General features: G+C 49.4%; 1 protein-coding gene and 1 long non-coding RNA gene across 2 annotated transcripts; both read right to left on the bottom strand.

The window, feature by feature from the left end:
* Positions 1-4,220: 4,220 nt before the first annotated feature.
* Positions 4,221-15,705, bottom strand: LOC116744338. The gene is made up of 6 exons (XR_004347017.1): positions 15,283-15,705; positions 13,120-14,662; positions 12,675-12,752; positions 6,597-6,751; positions 4,812-5,001; positions 4,221-4,690 (listed from the first exon to the last, which is right to left on the bottom strand). It is a non-coding gene; the product is annotated as an uncharacterized LOC116744338 (long non-coding RNA).
* Positions 15,706-17,289: 1,584 nt separating this feature from the next.
* Positions 17,290-21,602, bottom strand: HSBP1 (heat shock factor binding protein 1). Its single transcript, XM_032613934.1, has 4 exons — positions 21,442-21,602; positions 20,831-20,897; positions 20,127-20,247; positions 17,290-18,813 (listed from the first exon to the last, which is right to left on the bottom strand). Exons 1-3 carry the CDS (start codon positions 21,484-21,486, stop codon positions 20,129-20,131), a joined length of 231 nt encoding a protein of 76 aa, XP_032469825.1. The 5' UTR covers positions 21,487-21,602; the 3' UTR covers positions 17,290-18,813; positions 20,127-20,128.
* Positions 21,603-22,167: the final 565 nt, after the last annotated feature.

Below are 22,167 nucleotides of genomic sequence, written 5' to 3'. Positions count from 1 at the left end.
CACCAAGCTATCCAATCCATAAGAAACTCCTATTGATTCCACCTCTCAAATACACATCTGATTCATCCGGTTCTCCGTGTCCACTGCTCGTCTAAGGCACCACGATCCCTTGTCTGGACCCCTGCCTGCGCCAGTGCAGCCTCCCAGGGCTCTTCCGGCATCCACTCCAGCTCTGGGTGGCAGATGTAGTTTGGTACCAATCCGGCAACCGTCACCCTCCTTGCTAAGAACCCCCGAAAAACGAAAGAGAGGGTGATCCCATCTCCATCCCAGGGGTAGATGCTGGTCAGTCGCAGCCCATCAGGGTAGCCCTGTTTTCACTGCAGTGGATGGTCCAACGGGCCATGAGGACAGTTTCCTCCTTGCTAAAAAAAAAGGTACTGGAGGTGTTGATATTCTCTCCTCTGGATACTGATGTACGTGGATGTGATGCCTGGAGGGAGGGCCCCCATCGGGTCACCAGCCCCAGGGTGAGGCCAGCACACTGCGGGTGGCCTGGGGCTCCAGCCACAGATGTCTCCTCTGAGTTGCCAGCAGCTCCAGGACCTCTCGAGCTGAGAGTCTCGCTCGCAATGACCAATTTCTGTGCCCATCTTTCCTCACACTCCTTTGCCCAGCCCAATTCTTTCTGCTCCTGTAAATCTTCCTCCCCGCTAGACCTGGACTTTCTTATAACCCTTCTCCTAGTTTCTCAGACTTTGCTTGCTTTGATGACCTTGACAGTTTTGAGCGGCACCGGTTGGGTATTTTGTAGAATGTTCCCGTTTCGGAATTTGTTTGATGTTATCCTCACGGTAAGAGTTTGGTGATGAGTTTTGGGGACCAAGACTTTCAGAGGTAAAGTGTCTTTCTCGTCACATCGTCATCAAGGAAGGGTACGTAAGATCAACATGACTTATCACTGTTGATGCTGACCTGGATTTGTTTGCTTTTTCCACTGTACAGTTGCTCTTGGGAAGGTCGCTCTGTGCCGCCTACACCTAAGGAGCGGGGGTTCTGCTCCCCCAGAGAGCCATTCAGGGAAGGCTCGGCAGGTCTGTCGGGGAGTCCCCCAGCCAGGGTCTCCGTCAGAGGAGCCTGCGTTCTCCAGGAGTGGACCAGGCTCAGTGTCTCTGCCACACTCCGTCACTGGCTGGGCACAGCGTGGCCATGGCAAGTGTGGCCTCGGTACAGACGTGGCAATGGCTTCCAGGAGGCGGCAGCTGAGTATGTGGGGCAGTCTCCCTCCCTGCAGTTGGAGATCTTTGGGACACCTCCTCATGGAAGCCCGGGCCACAGGGAGAAGCCACATGTAAGCGCTCCCTTGGCAGTCCCAGCCGAGGTCCCAGGCAGCCACCGGCATCAACCACCAGCCACTTGAGAGACGAGACCGCCAGCGTCCGAGCCTCCCGGAGAAGGCCCCGGGCACCACGGAGCGGCGACACGCTCTTGCTGCCGCGCCCCATCCCAGTTCCCGACCCAAAGGACGTTCAAGCATTAAAAAAGTGGTTGTTTTTCGCCACTAGGTTTTGGGGTGATGTGTCATGCAGTGCCAGTAGCTGGAACGCTGTCCGCCCTCACTTCCATGAGGACAGCCTGTCCCTTATAATAACCCCCCGTTTTGCTGATGTGGTCGTGGTGGCTTCTGTGACATCCACCCTGAAGCGTCACTGAAGACCCTCTCTGGCCTGTGGCTTAAGCCGTCGCTGGAGCCACCGGTGAAGGGTACCGAGAGGAACATTCTGCTTTTGACAGCAGCAAAAACTGCACAGCCACCAGGAGCTCTTCCAAGCCTGGGGCTCAGTCCTCTTGCACCCAGGCCACAGGTGTTTCTCCTTGGTAAAGGCGCTTTATAATTCACCCTTAAAAATGTGTTCATTTGAAGGGATTGGGCGCTTGCAGTAGAATGGGAGGAACGAGCCACTCAGTGCCCCTGGGCAAGCCTACGACCCACCTGGTTCCATGAGAAGCGTTTTCCCACCCGGGTGGGAAGGCTCAGCCTCTTCTGAGCAACGCAAACTGAAATGGTGAGACCAACCCTTTGACACAAAGACGCTTCTGGCAAGGTCGTCAGAACCGCTATTTTCTGCTTATATAAAGAAACTGAAGCGTGATTTTGCACAAACAAGATTTGCTGATCTCTAATGCATCCCGGAGTGTTTATTCACCACCTTTTGGAAAATTAGAATTTGTTTAAACAAAAGATTTTCTTCTCATAATCTATTTATGGCTGACATTGCAAAAGTCATTTCATAATACGACTCGAAGAGCGAGAAGAAGAAAGTGAGAGGAAAGGGCAGAGGGATGACAAGGGCCACAGATCATGGGAGAGGAGTAATTACTAGTTTTTAGCTGTCCACTTTATGCAAGCACAGACCCGGAGGGAGGAGAGAAAGAGATGGAGGGGAGGAGAGAGAGGGGAGAGACCACTGTTGGGACCTGCTGGGCATTCGTCCCAGCTCTCCTTCCTAAAGGTATTGTGATTCCATTCAGCAGGTACCCCATCCTCAAAGCAGACACCCCTCAGGAGAAGCTGCTCCCACCCCTGGCTCCAGGATGTGTCTGTACCATCCGAGGGCATTGAGAGACAGTAGAGCGTGGGCGGAAATTCTGGAGTCAGCCGGCTTAGACGAAAATCCCAGCTTTTCCACTTACAAGCTGTGCAACCTTGCCCAAGTAGCCTAACTTCTCTGGGCCCGAGTTTCCTCATCTGTAAAGTGTGGATAATAATTACACCCTTCTTATAGGGCTGCAAGAGGATTGAGTTAGTACTGTAAAGTGCTTAGCATGACGCCTGACACAGAGTAAATGTTTCATTTAATAAATAAAGCCAATCTCATTTGCATTTGCAGTATTTGGTTCAGGAACGACATGACTGTCTCCAGCCAAACATACAGGAGAGGGAACTGACCCCTTCCTGACTTACTGCTGTGTAAGAAAAAACAGCCCCCACCTGTTTCATGGAGCATCAAGGGGGCCTGATAGTCACCGCTGAAGCCTTCCTAACAAAATAATTCCACCATCAGTGCCTCAGTCAACAGCTGGCTATGAGCTGTCAGCAGGTATCCCGCACACCAGGGAAGTTTTGTGACGTGAGAAAACAAAAGCTGCAACTTACCCTCAAATGCAGTGATGTTCTCAGCATATTCCCTCAACCATTCACATGGCTGGCGCAATGAGACATTTCATAGATATTGCCAACTAAAAACTGGCACTGGCCATCTGCCTCTACAAGGGTGCAGTCACAGGCTGCTGTGAGTCCTGACCTTCCACACCCCCTGAAAGGAGATCAGGAACGAGGCCCTCTGGGCTCTGGGAAAAGCTGGCACAACAGTTAGATACTTCCAGGAGATTTTATGAGCCCAGTTCTCGCGTCCCCTTATATGTAGAAAATCACTAAAACCACGTATGGTGACATCCGCTCGTGACTAGCAGCAACCTTCTGCAAAAACCTGTGCTTGACTGCATGTACCCCCTTCACCAAAATCACACATATACTGACCGTCCCCCCTGCCTCTTTAGAGCACTCTCTCAGAGCTATCCGAAATGCTGTCTCCTGGGCTATACTCATTCTGCCTCAATGAAAAATTAACTCACAACTCTCACTCTGTGCTTTTTTTTTTTTTGCGGTACGCGGGCCTCTCACTGTTATGGCCTCTCCCGTTGCGGAGCACAGGCTCCGGACGTGCAGGCTCAGCGGCCGTGGCTCACGGGCCCAGGAGCTCCGCGGCATGTGGGATCTTCCCGGACCGGGGCACGAACCCGTGTCCCCTGCATCGGCAGGCGGACTCTCAACCACTGCGCCACCAGGGAAGCCCTGTGCATTTTTTTTTCAGTTGACAATATTTACTTAAACGTGTTGGTCTTCACAATCTCCCTTTGGTATCTTGGGGTCCGTGCCACTTTTCTTGCAGGTCCCCATTATGCCTATACATAGGGAAAGTTCAGAGGCCCGGCAACCGGGACCACTTATACTCAGTGAATAAATGGCTGAGTGTTCAAGGTCCACAGGCCACCTGAGGACCAGGCGTGCCCTGTCACGTGACCCAACGAGGTCACCTGAGGGCGCTGCCAGCGTCCGGGGGGCGGCAGCAGCTCAGCGCTGGCTCTCACATCATTCAAGGTGATCGCAGGTGCCGCCATCTAACCCACGAGCCTAACCGCGGGTAAACAACAGACACACACACGCACACACAAACCTGCACGCCAGGTACGCGGTGGCGCCGAGCCTCGGCCTCGGCTTCCCCGTCTCGTGCTTAGGTTGGCAGGAAAAGGTTCCCAAATCTCGCTGTCCGCGTGCGGTCGGCTTGGTGCCGCACGTCCCGGCACGTCCCTCGTGCAGAGGCCCGGTGCCACTTCCCATTGGCCACAGCAAGTCACGTGGCCATGCCGGCGGCAGAGCGTGGGTAGCGCCACGCCCCCTGTGGGTCCGGTAAGTGGATGTGACCCTCAGCGCTCAGCAAGGGAGTGAAGAACTGGAGCGCGAATCCAAGCAACCAGCTATTTAGGGCTGCTCGTGGTGGCTGTGACCTTGGACTGCCCATCCCCTTGGCCAGGCTGCCACAGAGCAGAGTAGAAGTAACCAGATGCTCCTTTAAAGTACGGATTTCTCCGTCGTTTCCGGGACCTGGAACTAATACCTTGTCAGGGTTCCTCTCCCCGCCAATCGCCGCAGCTCCGTTACCACGGGAGAACAGCAGGGGCCCTCGTGCTTGTCGAGGAATTAAACACAAAGAAAGAAAGATGATTCTAGAAGTAATGCATAAATATGACCGTTATAAAAATCAAACAATAAAGAATGTACAAAGGAAAGATATTAACTCATCCCTCACCCGTCTCCCTGTAGGCTGACATCGTGATCTCCGCTTGCCTCTGCCTCCTGGCTGTCCCCGAGTGCTCATTTCTCCACAAGCCACGGGCCTGGCCAAACCATCCGTGCTGTCCTCAAACTTCTGTCCCGTGGGGTGCTTAGGAGGTGAATTCTCTCCTCCTTCCCAGGCTGCTGTTGCCTCCCTGGAACTTCTGGAGTCATTCAGAAATGGAGGCTTGTAAAAATAAGCCAGGATTCCTTACACTAAAGTGCAACTTGACCTGGCATTTCTGAGGGAACAGCTACGCCAGGCCACATGGGTTCTCCTTTCATCAAAGGCCAAGCCTCCTATTCCCTCTTGTTGATGGGCCCAGTGTCAGCCCAGGAACCAGTATGTCTTGACCGTCCCAAAATAGGCAAGGCAGAGCAGCTTCTTTCCTATGCTCGTGCCCCCAACCGGTAACACCGGCCAGGAGGGCAGTCGGCTGGGGAGGAAGGGTGGTCTGCGCAGGGGCCTTGGCTGCAGCAAGGGGACCGCTGTTCAGTGTCCGGCTCTGCCATTTGCCTCTCCCCTGACCTTCCCGTATCTTCAGTACAAAGGTCCCAGCCTTTTCCCTCATTCTGTCAACCGAGTACTGAGTATTAGAAAGGTCTCTGCCTCAACGGGCTTGAAGCATTAAAATGATTACCACGTGGAATATTCTGGATTTGTCTGCCGTCTGGCCTGCTAAGGAGGACCCTGGCAGTGTCAGCTCAGCTTTCTTGGTTACTAAGCTGGGGGGGAAGGTCGACTGGAGAAAAGGAGAGAAACTTATCCCATGGCTTTCAGGGGCTGCCACACCTGGATACAAATCTTGGCTCTGCCGACCGCTGTGTGGCCATGCATGGAGTGTCTTTTCAAGCGGTGGGTGCTGCGAGGGAATTTTAATCACCAGTAGTCGACTGGTGTGATGTAGGGGCCTGTAACCATTTCCTGGGTCTGCTCAACAAAGTGACACAAGGTGGAGGGTTCACAGCAGCAGAAACGTGTTCTCTCGTATTCTGGAGGCCAGAAATCTGAAATCTAGATGCCAGCAGGGCCACATTCCCTCTGCAACTGCTGAGGGAGGGTCCTTCCTTGGCTCGTCCAGCTTCTGGTGGCTCTGGGCATCCTTAGCTTTCCTCGGTGTGTGGCTGCATCACACCAACCTCTGCCTCCATCCTCATGTGGCCTCTCCCTGGGTGTTTTGTGTCTGTCCCAATTTCCCTCCTATAAGGACCCCAGTCCTTGAACTTCAGGCCATCCTAATCCATTATGACCCCCTATTAACTTGATTACATCTGCAAAGACCCTATTTCCAAATAAGCTCACACCCATGGGAAGCAGAGGTTAGGACTTCAACATACCTTTTTGGGGGACACAATTCTGTCACCATAGTGCCCTTCCCACATCGCCCACCTTTGCCACTTGACCCCCGACTTGCCAGCAACCTTCAGCTCTTCGCCTGAGAGCTTTATTTTGCCCCTGGAACCTCTGTTGCCCCAAATGCCAGTGAATTAACACCACTTCATTCCCACTCCCTCCGCCCCCAGCAGGGCTCAAGCAATGGCTGATGGAAGTTGGTATATAAATATTCCAGCCTCCTTACCCCTTGGGGGATAAGTCTGAGGCACGCCCTAGACTGGTTCCCAGAGTGCCTCAGGGGTACCAAGCTGTGGTGCCCACAGCGGAAGCTGGCTTGACAACCCACCCTTTATCAGCTGCGTTCCCTTCTCTGCCTCATTTTCCCAGTCCCTGATGTGTTTCTTTCACCTCTCACATACTTACACCTTAGGGTTCACTGCTGGGGGAACCCAAATAAGACATTAGACACTCAGTAGTCCTTCCCCTGCGATAGGAAAGCAGGAGGTGGCACAGCTGGGCAGGGCTTAACAAGGCAAGCATCTTCTTGAGATACCAAAAAGGCATCTGCTGCAATCTGGCTGCAGAAACACAGAAAGTGGGAAGAGCATATGTCTGAGAGTAGGACATTCACGTTGGATTAACTAGCTGTGTGGTTTGGGGCAGGTCACTTAACCTCTCTGTGCCTCCGTTCCCCCTCTTTAGAGCCGTGATGGGGGACCAGACGACCTCTAGAATCCTTTGTGTTTCTGGGACTCTGGGATCCGGCCACCTGCTCCTCCCCAGCTGCGACTTTCAACAACTTCTTCGCCTGGCTCATCTATTTATTATAACTTTTTTAATTTATTAATGTTTTGAAGGCAGAGAAGGCATAGAAAGTGGGGTTTGTCTCTGAGGGGCAGGCTCATGTTTTTGTATGGGTTCAAGAAAACATGACATAATACAGTGGAAAGTTTTATCATGGAAAAAGAAAAAAGTGATTTTCTTTATCCTATTTATAACTGAGATTTTCTCCTATTTGGCAACAAGATAAAGCGGGGACGTGGACTGACTCATGGGTCAGGCGATCTGGGTTGAATGCCAGCTCTGCTTCATACTAGCTGTGTGATGTTGGGCAAGCTTATTCACTCACTCAGTGAATACCTATTCATGGGTGTGGGTCAGGCAATGTCCAGGACATTGGAGAGTCAGTTGTGTGCAAAATGGTGAGTTCCTGCCTTCTTGGTGCTTACAGACTAGAGAGAAAGACGTTAATCAGATAACCACAGATACACCTGCACACCAGGAGAGGAGCTCTGAAAGCTAAGGACAGGTCACTATGAAAGTGATAAACAGGGCAAGGTCTGCAAGATTTGAAAAGGCCTCCCTGAGGAGTGACGTTTCGAGCTGAGATTTAAGTAGACACCAGGTGTCCGCTAGGTGAGGAGTGGAGCGGAGGAATAGCATCTCAGGCAAAAGCAGCAGCACATGCAAAGGCCCTGGGGTGGAAAAGAGCCAGCACATCCTAGAATTAGCTCGGGGGTTTACAAACAAATGAATATATAAAGATGCCTCCAGGTCACTGTGGCTATCAAGTGAATTACTGTGTGAGGAAGCGCCCATCAAGCGCTTCCTCTTTCCAGGCTTGGGAGAGTCAGGCAGGGAGGGCTCTCAAGTTCCTCATCCGGGGATAGAGGAGGGGGTGGGAATTGGGTTATAGATCCCAGGAAAGCGATTACTTCATGTTGCCTCTTCATTGCATGTGGGTCAGGTGCTTTTTGCTTTAATCTGTTTATTCTTCTGGTCTCACGCTGAAGGTCGTGGGTAGGCCGTATTTCTTGGGGTTTTGTTTGCTTTAGTTCTGAGAATTAGCAGTAAATCATGCAGGCTCCCGGCCATACCTTCTTGTGAATAGTTCTCTTGAGTTTGGGGACTTGCCCGACTCCAGGGGCTGACTGCAGCTAGAGGTCTGGGGCGGCTCTTAGGCTGGGTCTGGACACTAGGCTCATCTTTCAATTTGTGGGTGGAGATGGGGTCTCCACTCACACTCACCTACCTCCCATCCCCTCTTCTCTCTCCTTCCCTTCGCCCACCAAATGGGTACATGAGCCCCCTGCCCCCCAGCACTGCACATCCATGGTCTTACTGGGATGTGCACAGCAATCCCTTCACAGAAATGAGAGTCAGGACGCTGGGGGTGGTTCCAATGACTTTTCCCAAGGTTGTGAGCGTAAGCCTGGGCCAGGTTCGTGGCCTGTAACCTGTGCACAGGGCTTTGGGCTCAGGGACCCCCATCCCCTTAGAAATTCTTAATAGCTTCGGAACAAAGGACCCGCATTCCATTTTGCACTGGGCCCTGCCAGTTATGCAGCCAGTCCTGCAGTGAGAGTTGGGCTTCAAACCAGATCGGCTTCATTCCAAACCCAGTGCCCTATCGCCTTCAGCAGTGCTCTTTCTAAACCGCACATCTGTCATGGGAATTTCCCCAGGGATTCCAATGGCAGTACTGGCTTCCTTAAGGCTTTGGATGTTGATAACACAGATTCTTTTTGAGGACAGCTTTCTTTCGCAACAATGACACATCTCAGTGGGTGCCTGGAACCTTCCTCTCCCGGCAGCGTCCTGCTGATTGGTGCCACACCAGATCCCCTGAGTTAAGCTGAACGACGGGCTATGTCCAGACCGAAAGATAGCAAAGCCCAGTGTAACTCCATCACCTCCACGTTTGGCACAATATTTACGATGAGAAATTCAACATTAAGCCTGAAATGCAGGACGTGATGGTGGTCAAGGGGTAGGAAGCAAAACAGGTAAACAGAGTTGAGAGAGAGCGGGGTCTTCCACGGCGTGTCGCTGCAGCCGGCCTTCCCACGCTTCGCAGAAGGGCTCTGTGCTGGAAACCCTTCCCCCAGCTGCTTGAAATTCACGTTGGACTGAAAGTTCTGAGAAACACTGTAGAAAAGAAACCTGTGCACTTCGCTTAGTTCGGTGTTTCCCCAGCTTAACCACTGAACTTTGTTTGTTTGGTTTTGAGAAGCAGCTATTTTTATACACTCTTTAGGAAACACCTGCTCAGACATTATACTGTTTCATGTTTCTAGTTGTGGCGGAATTATCCTTTACACAGAAGAACAAGGGCCACGGTGGGCATCTTCACTAACATGTATGTGAGCTTTCAGGCTGGTCCACTTAATGGGAGCGATGACAGGAGGGACAAGGCAGCTTGGACTTAAATTCTGACATGACACTTCTAAGTAGGTTTGCATACTTACAAGTGGGGCTACTTAGTTTATTTTAGAGAGTTCCAGCTAGCTCTCTTGCGGTCCATTTGCCTAACACCTGCATACCTGCAACATGCCAGGACTTGTGGCAGGCACCAAAGGGAACTTCAAGATAATACCATAAAGTCCCCAGAGGCCCCCAGGGTCCCTCAGACAGTGGGGGAGACAGACACACGGCAAGGAGTTTGAGGACAATGTGACAAGTGTTAAAGGCATGTTTAAAATACTTTGGGGATCACAGAAGAAGAAGGCTACCTCTCTTTGAGAGAATGGAGGTTATTTTTTTTTTTTCTGAAAGGGAATAGTTGAATTGGGTCTTAAACGTTGAATAGGAGGTTACCAGGCAGAGATGCAGGTTGGGTTGGGGACATATTTCAGGGGCAATGAACAGAGAAATGTGTTGGTTGAGGTGCAGCGGGGAGAGGGGTAAGATTCAGACTCCAACTCCCAACATGTGGGTTTTTCCACACCGTGCAATCCCCCGACAGCAGCTGGGTGTCCTGTAATTCAAGTCAACTCTGATACCATCTACTCAGAGGCAGCATCGAACTCCACAGGTGAAGGGCTCAGTCCTGCAAGACCACTCTCCACTTCAGGCTCCCGTCACGGTCCAGCTGGTTACCTGTGCTTGTGGCCTAACGGCTATAACCAGAAGTTCCCATGACCCTCTACTCGGGTTTGATTAATTTGCTAGAGCGGCTCAGAGAACTCAGCAAGATATTTTACTTCATAGATAATATCCAGACAGAAGAGCTGCATAGGGCGCGGTGTGGGAAAGGGGCAGGGAGCCTGCATGCCCTCTCCAGGTGCACCACTCTCCCCTCTGCTTCACCAACCTAGAAGCTTTCTGAGCCCCATTTTCGATTTTTACCGGAGGCTTCATCACCAGGGCGTGATTGATTAAATCACTGGCCACTGGCCATAGATTCAACCTCCAGCCCCTCTTGCCAACTGGAAGTCTGGGGGGTGGGACTGAGAGCTCCAACGCTCCAATCACAGGGTTTTTTCCCCTGGCAACCAGCCCCCATCCTTAGGTGGTTTCCCAAAATCACCGCATTAACATAAACTCAGGTGTGGTTTGTTCTGGATATCAAGACACTTCTACAGCTCTTATCACTTAGGAAATTCCAAGGGCTTTAGGATCTGAGCCAGAAACGGGACAACGACCAAATACATATTTCTTACTATAAATCACAGTATCACAGGGGTGGGGGGCCAGGTATGAAGGGCTTCTATCCTGGGCTGATGAACTTGGAAAGTAAGTGCCCAGAGTCTGCTCTGTACTTTCCCTACAAAGAGCCCCCAGAGCAATTTGGTAATCATCTAACTAAAAAATTAATTCTCAGATGGGGAGAGGGATGGAAAGAGAATAGAGCTACCATAAAGCAAGTACCATCACGTGTTAAACAAGGTGGTGTGGATCCAGGTGCTCACTGGGGAAATTCTTTTAGCTCTGCCGTATGTTTGAAAATCTTCATAATAAAATGTTTGGTAGAGTGGACTCAATTCTATTATTTCCCTCTTCCTTTTGCAGTGCTCAGTTTTTCTTAAGCTTCTCTTTGATTACTAAAGTTGCCAGCACCAGAGCAGTTACATCCGCAAACAAGTTGTCAGAAGCCTCAGATGAATTTTAGACCTAACTGAATTGCCAATTTTCTTGCTTAGGAAAAAAAAAAACAAAACACCTCTAGAAAGCAAATTAACCCTTGATATACCAGTTACGATTTCTTTTAAAAAGCTGGCTGTAAAATGCTAAGCCAGGCACCCAGAGATAGTCTGAATGAGTTAGTGAGGTCTGGGAAAGAAGGGAGGGTTCTGAGCTTCTGAGTTCAGATCCCCAGCAGAGATCAAGGTGAGAGGGAAGTCCAAAATCAAGGTGTCCTGGGGTGGCTTCCTGTTTAGAGGCTGTGAGGGAGAATCTGTTCCCTGCCTTTCTTCCAGCTACTGGTGGTGTCAGCACTCCTTAGCTTGCGGACACATCACTCCACTCTTGGCCTCTGTTCTCACAGGGCACTGTCTCTGTGTCCCTCTGTGTCTCTTCTCTTCTTAAAAGGACACCAGTCATTGGATGAGGGCCCATCGTAATCCAGCATGACCTCATCTTAACTTGATTACATCTGTAAAGACTCTGTTTGCCAATAAGGTCACATTCTGAAGTCCCAGGATAGGATTTCAACATTCCTTCTGGGGGAACACAACTCAACCCACAGCAGAGGAGGACAGGAAGAAAGGGTTTTGGGAGGGGTGTTTGGCTGGTCCCTAGATGTGATGCGTGGAGACAGTGTGTCAGGATGAGGGGAAAGTCGAGGTAAGTACAGAGCAGCCGGCCTGGAGTCGGGACCGTGTGGAACCAATAAATTAAACATCTCCAGAACTGCCTACCTCTGGACCTTTTTATGAGGTCATTAAATATCCTTACTGTTAAAGCCATTTTTAGTCATTGCTTGCAACGAAAACTATTCTATTTTTTTTATTATCGAAATAAAATATCTGACCGTAAATACTTGAACTCAATACCTTGGCTTTGGGCCTAAGCATTAAATGCTTTCCTTCTTACCAGTAAGAAGAAAAAAAGTCATGCATTAGTTATTTCCTTTAGGACGGATGACTCAAAAGATAAATGAGAAACTTGTTCTTCCTTCCAAAATAGCAAACATGATTTCTTTTTAAGTACACGAAACTATGCTTAAAACCCTCCAAGAGTTCTTTTAAAATGTAATTTTACAGATATGTCTTCTTATTAGTAAAACCTGTTACTTTCACAAGTTAAATTATATTTCAATACGTTTATGTATTAACAGAATTGTCAACTCACAGGTTAATCTGCTGTGGGCATAGAAAAGTATGCCCAGATGAAAAGAATGCATTTTCATGAAAATAGAGATACATGAACCAATAAATTACTAGTTTTTAATAAATAATCTCCTTATTGAATAACGTATCCCTCTGGTAAAATATTTACCACACTCTTTAAAACCTTTTGAAGCAACTGACACACTCAGGAAGCCTTAAATGATGGGCTATCCTTTTGTGGCTGAAGAGTTGGAATGATGTTTCATTGAAGTGCGTCTTAACAAGAAGCAAATTGATTTAAAGTGATTCAAGTCCTCGTGGAGTGAGGGCTCTTCATGCTCAGCTCCTTGGGCTGGAGGGCGAGCTCCTCATTTCACGGGGCCGAAAGGTCATGCTCTCTCCCTGTGCTCCGATGTGCTGGGTAATTAAGAATCAATTCCTTTTCAATTACCTTAGGACCGGCCCAGGCCCGAGGGATTCAGAGTGAGACGCTTTTCCCTGCCACCCCATTCCTCCATGCAGTGTTTTCCTGTGTAGGAAGGAATATTAAAAAAATGACTGGAGAATTGATTAAAGACACGGATCCCCAGGCCCTGTCCCATACGTGCTGGATCACAATCTACAAAAGAGGAGCCCGGGAACCTGCATGTTAATCCCCCAGGGATTTCTTGTGTTTAGACTAGTCTGACTCCCCAAAGCTATCAGACAACCCAAGTTGGCACCCTAGGGCCCTCGTTCTCACACTTGAGGGAGGTCAGAATCTCCTGGAGGTCGTGTTAAAACTCAGGCTGCTGGGCCCCAGCCTCAGGGTCTGCTTTCATTTCAAAGAATTCTTGCTCCGTTTACTAGATCACTTAGTGTAATACAAAAAGAGATCCTTTAAGTTCAGAACTTACCAAACAGCACCTTGTTGAAGTATTCCTAACAAATCTCGTCCGGAATTGTTCTGGAATACAGATTAGCTTGAATAAACCCAAGAAACTTCTGGCAGTTCACGGGGAGGAAAATGTTCTCAGTCGGTGATTCCAGAAACACTGGCTCAGCTGTGCCACAGGGGTCGTACAGACTCTGCTTCTCCTTCTGGGGAGAACAAAGTTGAGTCTCAGATCACTGTGAAGCCTTGTCTGCGCTCGAGAAAATGAGATCGACCCATTGAATCTTACTGTATTTCCTTTTGATGAGGCTGACAATATGTTTCATATAATCAACTGTGATGAGGCTCACGGACCCCAAGGCTGACCCGTGGTAATCATCAGCCTGTTTGAAACTCTGCTGGCAAGACAGCATACTTTTCCAGCTAGTTTCAAGAGTCTTTCTCTCCAAGTTTCTTAATTATGGGCCCAAGGAACATAGGTTCTGATTGAGGGGCTTCCGTCAGAGCCGTCTGCCTATCAAGGCGGAAGTCCGATTTTCTTTGCAGGACATTGTTTTGCAGCATTTCCAGCTCTGCGATCCATGCGCCAGGCCAGGCCCAGGCTTCTGCTCCACGAAGAATGTGGGCCCATCCTTTGCCTCAGCAGGACTCTGGAGCAGAATGAGTCCAGTGGTCTATTTCCAGGAGAATATGTGTCATTGAAAGAAGCCACCACGTTCTTTAAATTTCCAGAAATGACTTTTCTGATGATTATCCACAGCCCATTAAAATTAACTGGGTTTTCTTCCACGTAACAGGCCTGTAGTTTTAAGATATTTAATATTTACAATTTCTTTCTGGAAACACTGGGTTTGGCTAGCAACTTCTCACGACCCATAAAAGGTAAGAGGTAGAAAAACTACAGCAGGGGTTTAGGAGTGGGGTTTCTTGAGGGCTGATTAGATGGACAAAGATTCCAGCTGGAAAACTTTTTGATGTCAACGACCTTCGAGCGCTCTGAGGGGCTGAGGCCAGGGCAGCGCAGTAGGAACAACTTGGGGAAAACATTTTCTTCACTCTGAGACGGGGACGAGAGGGAAGGAGGAAGGCGCTCTCCTTCCGTGGGCCGCGCCTCGGTGGGGGCATTCTGGGTCCTCGATGGCCCTGTGGGTGTGGAATTCACTCTCCCTGGGGCTGCCCTCCCTGGTGAGACATTACAGCCCCCTTTGCAGCAGAGTGCTTCCAAACTGCTCCACCCTGAATTCTTAACTGTTGGGAGATGATACTGTTCCTTTTGCCCGTGACCAATGTGAACCATTGGTCGAAAGGTGTCCACAAAGTAGGAAAGTACAGATATGCAGCCACGGTGATCACCGCAAAGCAGCACAGCACCCGAGACCTGTGCGTAGTTCACGTACGTGCACGTGAATGCACTCGGCCTTGCTCAAGGAGGGAGCCGCAGAACGTTCCATTTCCCCAGCATCACCAGGGTTCCGCAGACGCAGGTGTTCTGTGTCTATTGGATCTAGAGCTCTTCCTCGGCAGGTGTCCGAGGAGCTTCCAGGCATCTCTCTTGGTGGAAGCCTCTGCGTGTGAGGGCCAAGCACTAGAACTGATTCTTTCCTAGCAGGTCGACCTGACTTGTAGCAGCAAACTCCTTTCCTATTTCCAGAGTGACCTGTGAGGTCGGTGAGCGTGATGCTGTCACAGCCCCTCTGGTTTTTGCTTTTACGCAGTGACTCACGTCCCCGGCTCCTACCCTCCACCCCCCTTTGCATTCATGGAGAGTTTTAAAGAGGCTGCAGCTAAAGGCTGACGCTTAACATCATTAGCAGGAGACCAAGGCTCCAGGTGATGGCTGCAAAGGCACCTTTTTAAGACCTCTGTACTCATGGGTGTTAGCAGGGAAACAGCTAAAAATCAGCAGCCAGTATTCCCTGCGGTTCATCAAGGCAAACATTGTGAGAAACTGAACTGGATTTGTTTCTGTAGTTGTTCTCAAAGAACTTAAAAATGCTGGTTCAGCACATTTCTAGCAGCCCTGGATACTTTGAATTCTGAATAAAAATTCACATCAAGCACGTTTATTATATAATTTAGGTCACGTTTAACTGAAAGTGCAAAATTAGCCTCTTTTGAAACTGAACTTCAAGAGCTGGGTTGTTGAGTGCCAGGCAGCCCAGCCATGAATACTTGGAAATCTTACCTGGGTGGACAGCTGTGGGTGGCGATTCCATGGTCCCTGCTTCCAGCTGTGTGACCTCAGTCAACCGTTGCCCGGCATTGGGTTCCTTCTGTTTAAAACGGGCTGGTCAGATAAAAACTGAACTCAGGGTTGTCAAGAGATGAAGCCAAATAGCATAAACAACATGCTTGCACAGCACGGTGGTTTACGATACACGCTTTCATAGGTGCTGGTGGCCGTCACTAATCGTTAACTGTTGCCAGTTAATTGTCAGGGTTACACCCGACAACATACTGTGAAAACTCCTCCACTTTAATCTAATTAAAACATCTGAACTACAGAATAAAAAAAGGGAACACAGTTATCCGTACAGGAAACCTTCAATTTACAAACAGAATTTTAAAAAGTTCATTGTAAGTTGTTTGTTGGACTCTCTGTCCCCATAGCAACGATGCTCTACGTGCGGTTAGGGGCTCCAAGGACTCCCGAAGGCAGATGAACCTTTAATCACCTGAAGTACTGTACGGCACTTCAGACATGAAACAGCAGAAAAAATAAATTGATAAAATAATATTAAAACATTTAAGGGCTTCCCTGGTGGCACAGTGGTTGAAAGTCCGCCTGCCGATGCAGGGGACGTGGGTTCGGGCCCTGGTCTGGGAGGATCCCACATGCCGTGGAGCAACTGGGCCCGTGCACCACAACTACTGAGCCTGCGCTCTAGAGCCCACGAGCCACAACTACTGAGCCCATTCACCTAGAGCGGTGCTCTGCAGCAAGAGAGGCCACCGCAGTGAGAAGCCCACGCAACACAACGAAGAGTAGCCCCCACTCGCCGCAACTAGAGAAAGCCCACGCGTGCAGCAACAAAGACCCTATGCAGCCAAATAAATAAATTAATTAATTTAAAAAAAAATTTAAAAATCCTGTGGCTTGAATGAAAGCAGGATTAACTAGAGGCCAAATGAGGAAGCTGATGGGGCCTCCGGGCTTGGAAAAAGAGGGCATTTAGTCAAACCTAAGGCTGTTTTGCTTGCTGCAAACAACTCCATGCTAGCTGTATTTCTTAGCTGAGTAGGAACTTCACGGGCCTGTAAATGAACAAAAAATAGTTGGAGAATAAGAGAGGCAGACAGATTTTCCTGCACCCAAAGATTATGCCTGGAACTACACAGGGGCCATGCTGACCATGCTAGAAGCCTTCGCTGAGCAGAGGATCCAGGACAGGGAGGGTGCCTGGAACCCTGGTCGCCGGGGCGGGCTGGAGGGGAAAGAGCTGTGCCTCGGGCCCAGGAGGCTGTGGCCTGAGCACCCGACTATGGGTGATCAGGCCCGTAACTTAGCAGGTGTTGCACTTTGCACTTCACAGGGACCGTGTGAGGAAGAGCACGCTTCTGTACAACGTGGAGGCACCCCAGCCCAGGCTGAAGCTTTACCTGGAGGCTGGGGAACGTGAAGTGTTTATAAAGTGAACCCGGAGCTATTTATTGGATTCCTTTGACCTCTATCTCCCCAGGTGTGTTTCATACCACATGCAGGTTCTATGAAATGTTAATTAAATGCCAAGTATTAAAAAAAAAAAATCCTTGGTTAAGTAACTTGGAAACTGGCAGAGGAGTTCAATCCCGTTTCTGCTCTGGGGGCTCAGAGCCTTTCCTGAGCTAATTTACGTTGCGAATTTTCATCAGGTGAATCACATGAGCCGGGAAGATGCTACCCGCAAGTGAGCACAAACCCTTCTCTGCTGGAGCTTCTCAGGGACGAGTGTCCTGGGGAGCACACTCGTGAAGGTTTCCCTGGGGACCCCGGAGGGTGTCGCTTTCCTTCGCTCTGGCCGGTGAGCCCTGCAGCCCGAGGCTTCCACACTCCTTGGCTTCCCTTGGGGCACCTCAGTCTCCCCCGCGCCTCCCGTCCCCACTTTGGCTATGGGTACTGAATCCTTCCAGAGCTTCTAGCCGATCATCTGAAATGGTATGAAAATGCAGAAAACCAAACCAATCATTTTTGACACAAAGGAAGCGTCGACAGCAGGATTTCAGGCACCTTTATTCATGGCAGGTATTTTTGGTCAGGGGAAACATTCCTGTTACTTAAGGAAGCCAACTGCTTACATCCCGACTGTCCACTTGCCATTTCCCAGGCTTGGAAGCATCTTGCACGTGGTTCCATCCAGTCCCTGAGTCCAGCTGGCTCTGGGCTTTCAGGGCCACACCTCGCGACCTACCGGCCCAGTGAGGGAGTTTCTGCAGCTCAGTGGTAACAGTGGGGAATTCATTTTACCCCAGAAGAAATCGACTCCTCTGTGTTCCCCATATAATTTATAAATAGGACAAATTATTCCTTAATATTATTATATATTTGCAATTCAAACAATTAAGACTAGTGACATAGGAAACTTGAAAAAAATCACACCGTGTTGACTACGGGTCTCCCTCTCCAAAGCACTGTTCCACTCCCCAGTTTCTTCCATATTCTCTACACAAAATCATCCTGCTGCACAGCTGCACGGGCCTCCTTCCCGTCAACACTGCCTTGGGGCTCAGCGCTCCTGACGCTCGCTGCAGGCTGAGCCGCAGGAGTTGTTTTCCCTGTCTCCCATTATCAGCAATAAAGCCACTACTCTGCTCGAGTTTAGGTAAGAAACAGTTTAAAGAAACTATTTCTTAAAAACTCAAGCCTACGACTAGTTATTTAGTAGGCACGGACTTAACACGGTCTGTTTTCCTTTTCTGTTTCTTTTCCCAGCCAGTAGCTCAAAAGACGGAGGAGCTTAGTTGTAAAGTCCTGCCAGGTTTCCTATGGTAACTGCTGTAGATGGACAAGGTAGGGTCCTACTGAAGGTTCAAACCTCATGCAAAACTCTAACTGCTGAAAGCCTCATCACATCAGGCAACTCTGTCACTGTCCATATTTAAAAATTCTAACACTGAAGTGGCCGTGGTCACTCTTCGTTACCGTAGCATCTGGCCTCAAGGACTCAGGCATAAAACCATGGCTCCATTCCGAGTTTTGGCGACAGAGTAGTGCCAGATATTTCTGAATACACTTTTAAATGTTTTTAACCACTTGGAAAGTATCGCCAACACACTATTTGGTGTTCACTCATCAGTCACTCTGAGAATCAAAGAACCTTAACTAGAAATGCCTTACTTCACAAAAATCTTATTATAACCAAGGATCTACCCTATGTCTAATAAAAAAATTACACAGCAACTTTTATCAAACAGCAACTACTACAAAGGGAATGATAGAAAAAAAGTGACTTCACAAAAATACACTAAAAAATTTGACAATTGTATGCAGGAACTGCCAAAGTTTTAGTGTTTAATAGCACAACTGACCAAGGTCCAAGACGTGAATTCACCATGTTCAGGAAACATGGGAGGCAGGGGAGGGAAATCACTCTATAAACTAACTCTATAGTATGTGGTAAGAAGAATGCACACTTTATAATATAAAACCTGTCTACACATAGTAGTTAGTTGCAAAAAGCCATCTGTCTTCTCTTGGCTTGTAAAAAGGGTGTTCCAGATTCCAGTGTAGATGAGCAACCTGTTGAACAAGCAAAAGCCATCAATGTGCTATTCATTCTGGAAGGACACATAAAAATAATACATAGAATTAGCAACTAAAAATCCTTTCACAATCCTCATTTGAATTAAACGTATTTTCTCTGCACAACATCCTAGCAAAACGACAATGAAAATCTTTATTACAGAGATTATTGTGCATTTGTTTTCTACTCCCACTCCTTTCCTTGCATTATGCCCGTCACTCGAGAAATTCTTCAATCTGTTCTCTTTCACTTGATGGGGCTTTTGAATGCCGGAATATATGAGACCCAGAGACGCTCCTAAGGCTGGCAGGACATTGCCCAAGTCTATAAGGAATCAAGGTGACAACCATACAAAACAACATGATTTACTAACATACTACATCAACCCAATCTACTATTAAGATAACAGTAAATTTAAGTCCCTTACCTCCTAAACCTCTACTTATTTCCTTGGACTTCAAAGCAACCCGTACTTCATAGTTTCCTATCATTTGGTCCAGCCAGGACACGCTCAGAAAATAAAAAAGGAATTTGGTGTCTTTTACTGTGTATTTTGCTACCTAAACATTCACAGTAAACTTTACTTTTATAGGGAATTAAAATGCTAAAAATGGGATGGGAACAAAGGGAGTTCAAAAACTACTGTGGGTTGCAATGAAGTAACCGCCACACTCAGGAAAAGGCTTGTCATGAAGGAACCCACTATGGTGGGAACATGGCAGTCATCTGTGCGTCTAGCTATCTTGCTGTAACGGGTATTTCTGATTATTAGTCTCTCCTGATACCTGTAACTATGTAATGGAAAAACAAATCAACTCTAGGGCGAAGGCTTGAGGTGGCCACAACCTAGGTCATCTAAATCATAATCAGTCATTGTCCTGGCATTCACCCAGTGCAGGGGGTGTTCCCAAGAGCATCCTTAGAACTTATGGCATTTATGAAGGTGGCAATGTGCGTATTCTCTTTAAGAAACAAAACAAAACAAACCATTGGAAAATCTGCCAGTGATAAGAATTATCAGGCCAACAAAATACACTTCTTTGTTATTGCCGTGATATAAACTCAGGGGTTATCTAATATTAACTAATGGTCTTAACTAGAGATCTAGGTCTCATTGATAAAAACAGGGAAAATAAATTCTTCATAAGAAATTAGTTTGGCATCAAAAATTCAAAGCCTGTAGTCCACAAGGGGAACAATACAAGGGATGCTTGCTAGATCCTGGCTGGGGACAGATCCAGAGAAAGTCTGACTACATCAAAATCACAGGGACATGCACCGCACTTCTACTGTCCCTCGCTCCCCTCACCTTCAACTCTTCTGTGTGGCAGGGATCTTGTTTTCCCCATCCAGCTCTTCCACCCCGGCCTGTGTCATGAGGTCTGCGATGTTTTTCTCCAGGTCATCAATGCGACTGCTCATGTCATCAAGTGGGGAAGTTAAAGACGGCACCAACAGCTTCCACTTCTTACCCCTCTCCTCCAGGGCCCTGCGGACTACAACCTTCAACACAGTGTCTTCATGAAAGTGGTTTTCCAATTTCCTTTGGATACTGTTAGAATCTGGTTCAGAGCATGGGAGTCCAGGGTGAGGATCAAATCCCAGCCCTGCCCTTTACTAGTGATGGGACATGGGCAAGTTCTTTCATTTTTCTAAGCTTCCTGGTTCCTCATCTACTACACAAAGGTAACGCTACAACCTCTTCATCAGGTGATGGTGAGGATTACAGGAGAGATACACATGAAATGCTTTGCTCACAGTCAACAGTCAATCATACTAGGCAGCATTACCGGGAGACTGTAAGTTCCTCACGGCCAGGGATCTAGCTCAGCTGTAAGCCCAGCTCTTTGCACAGTACTTCTCAGGAAGTGTGCATCTAAGCTCAGTAAAAAATAAAAAAAATCTGGTAAATGACTACTGGAAGTTGACCTGCAAACCCCCCACTTATCGCCACCACCATCCGGAAACTGGGATCCAAAGGCCCATCAGAGACTGACTACAAATAAAGGATATTTCTTCCAATGATCTGGTCGGACATGGTCTGAAATTTATCTTGCATCTGTTGCAGGAGTGTCTGCACCTGTGAAACAACAAAACACAACAGCCCACGCTTACCCCGAGACACCTTCACGGGATCAGGATAGGAGCCCTGGTGCCACGGGGAGACCAGGATTCCGGGTTCCGGCCCCAATTCTCCGCAGCTCCGTGGCCTTCGATTTCCCTGTCCGGGTTTCAGTTTCCCCACCTGTCAAATTAGACTCGGGGGGCTGGTGACGCCCCCTCCCGTCTGGGCCCGCTGCGATTCCCAAGGCGTCGGGTGTTTTGGGGTGGGGCGCGCAGAGCAGAGTGGGTAAGGAGGGGAGCTGCGGGGAGCCGGGGTCACCGAGATTGAGTGGGGCTGGGTGCGGGTGGCGGATATGGCTGGGCACGTCAGCAGAAGCAGGGGCCTACAGCCATTGGCCGGGGGGTCAAGGTGGCCAGGCCGCGGCCGCGAAACCTCTGGAAACCTGGCTTCCAGAGACCTGACCCGTGCGGCCTCGGAGAGGGCGCCTCGGTCCGCGGACTTCGCCGGCGCCCCCGGGGATGCGGCGGCCTCGGGCGCGCCACGCACAGCCGTCCCTTACCACCGAGGTGAGATCCTGCACGGTCTTGGGTTCTGTCTCTGCCATCTCCCCGGTTCCCAGCTTGGCGGTGCTGTCTCAGACGGTCACCTACACTTCCGTCGGTCCGCGCAGACGCCCAGCAGCTGCTTCTCGCGACGTCAGAGGCCAACCGCGGGACGGCGGGGCGCTGTGGGAGCTGTAGTTCGCGCTTCCGTTCCGAGGCGAGGCCCCGCCCACCACTTCTCCACCTCTTCCACTAAGCCCCGCCCGGCCCCGCCCCTACCGCGCCTCCCTCCTGGCCCCGACCCGGGAGGAAAAAGGTGAAACGAACCTGCCGTGGGGCTAACGAATGGAGAAGTGGCCTTAGTCTCTTCCCAGACCGTCGTTACAGGCCGCGCTGGCTTTCTCAGGGCGCCCGCGAGGTGCCAAGCCCAGACCTGTGTCGCCGCCTGACCTCCAACAAAACCCCGCAAACCCCGAGAAGGGAGAAGGAGTCGGGTCCCTTGGAGGGAAAACCGACGTCCCAGGGGGGAGGGGCGCGCCCGCCACTCGACCAGTGCCCAGCTGCCAGACTCGTTGCGCCCTGGACACAGTGCTTTTCTTTCTCCCCACGATGGTCGAGTGGAGGTGCCGGCGTTGTGAGACAGGTTGATTTTCACTTTTAAGTGTAAGATACGTTCTGGATGGTGCAAAAATCCTAATGACTTTTTACAAAGTCCTCACACTCTTGTGACCACCAAGACAAGA

This window comes from Phocoena sinus, chromosome 19, assembly GCF_008692025.1.
Source record: "Phocoena sinus isolate mPhoSin1 chromosome 19, mPhoSin1.pri, whole genome shotgun sequence".
NCBI classification, from domain to species: domain Eukaryota; kingdom Metazoa; phylum Chordata; class Mammalia; order Artiodactyla; family Phocoenidae; genus Phocoena; species Phocoena sinus.
This window is presented reverse-complemented; position numbering and strand designations above follow the sequence as displayed.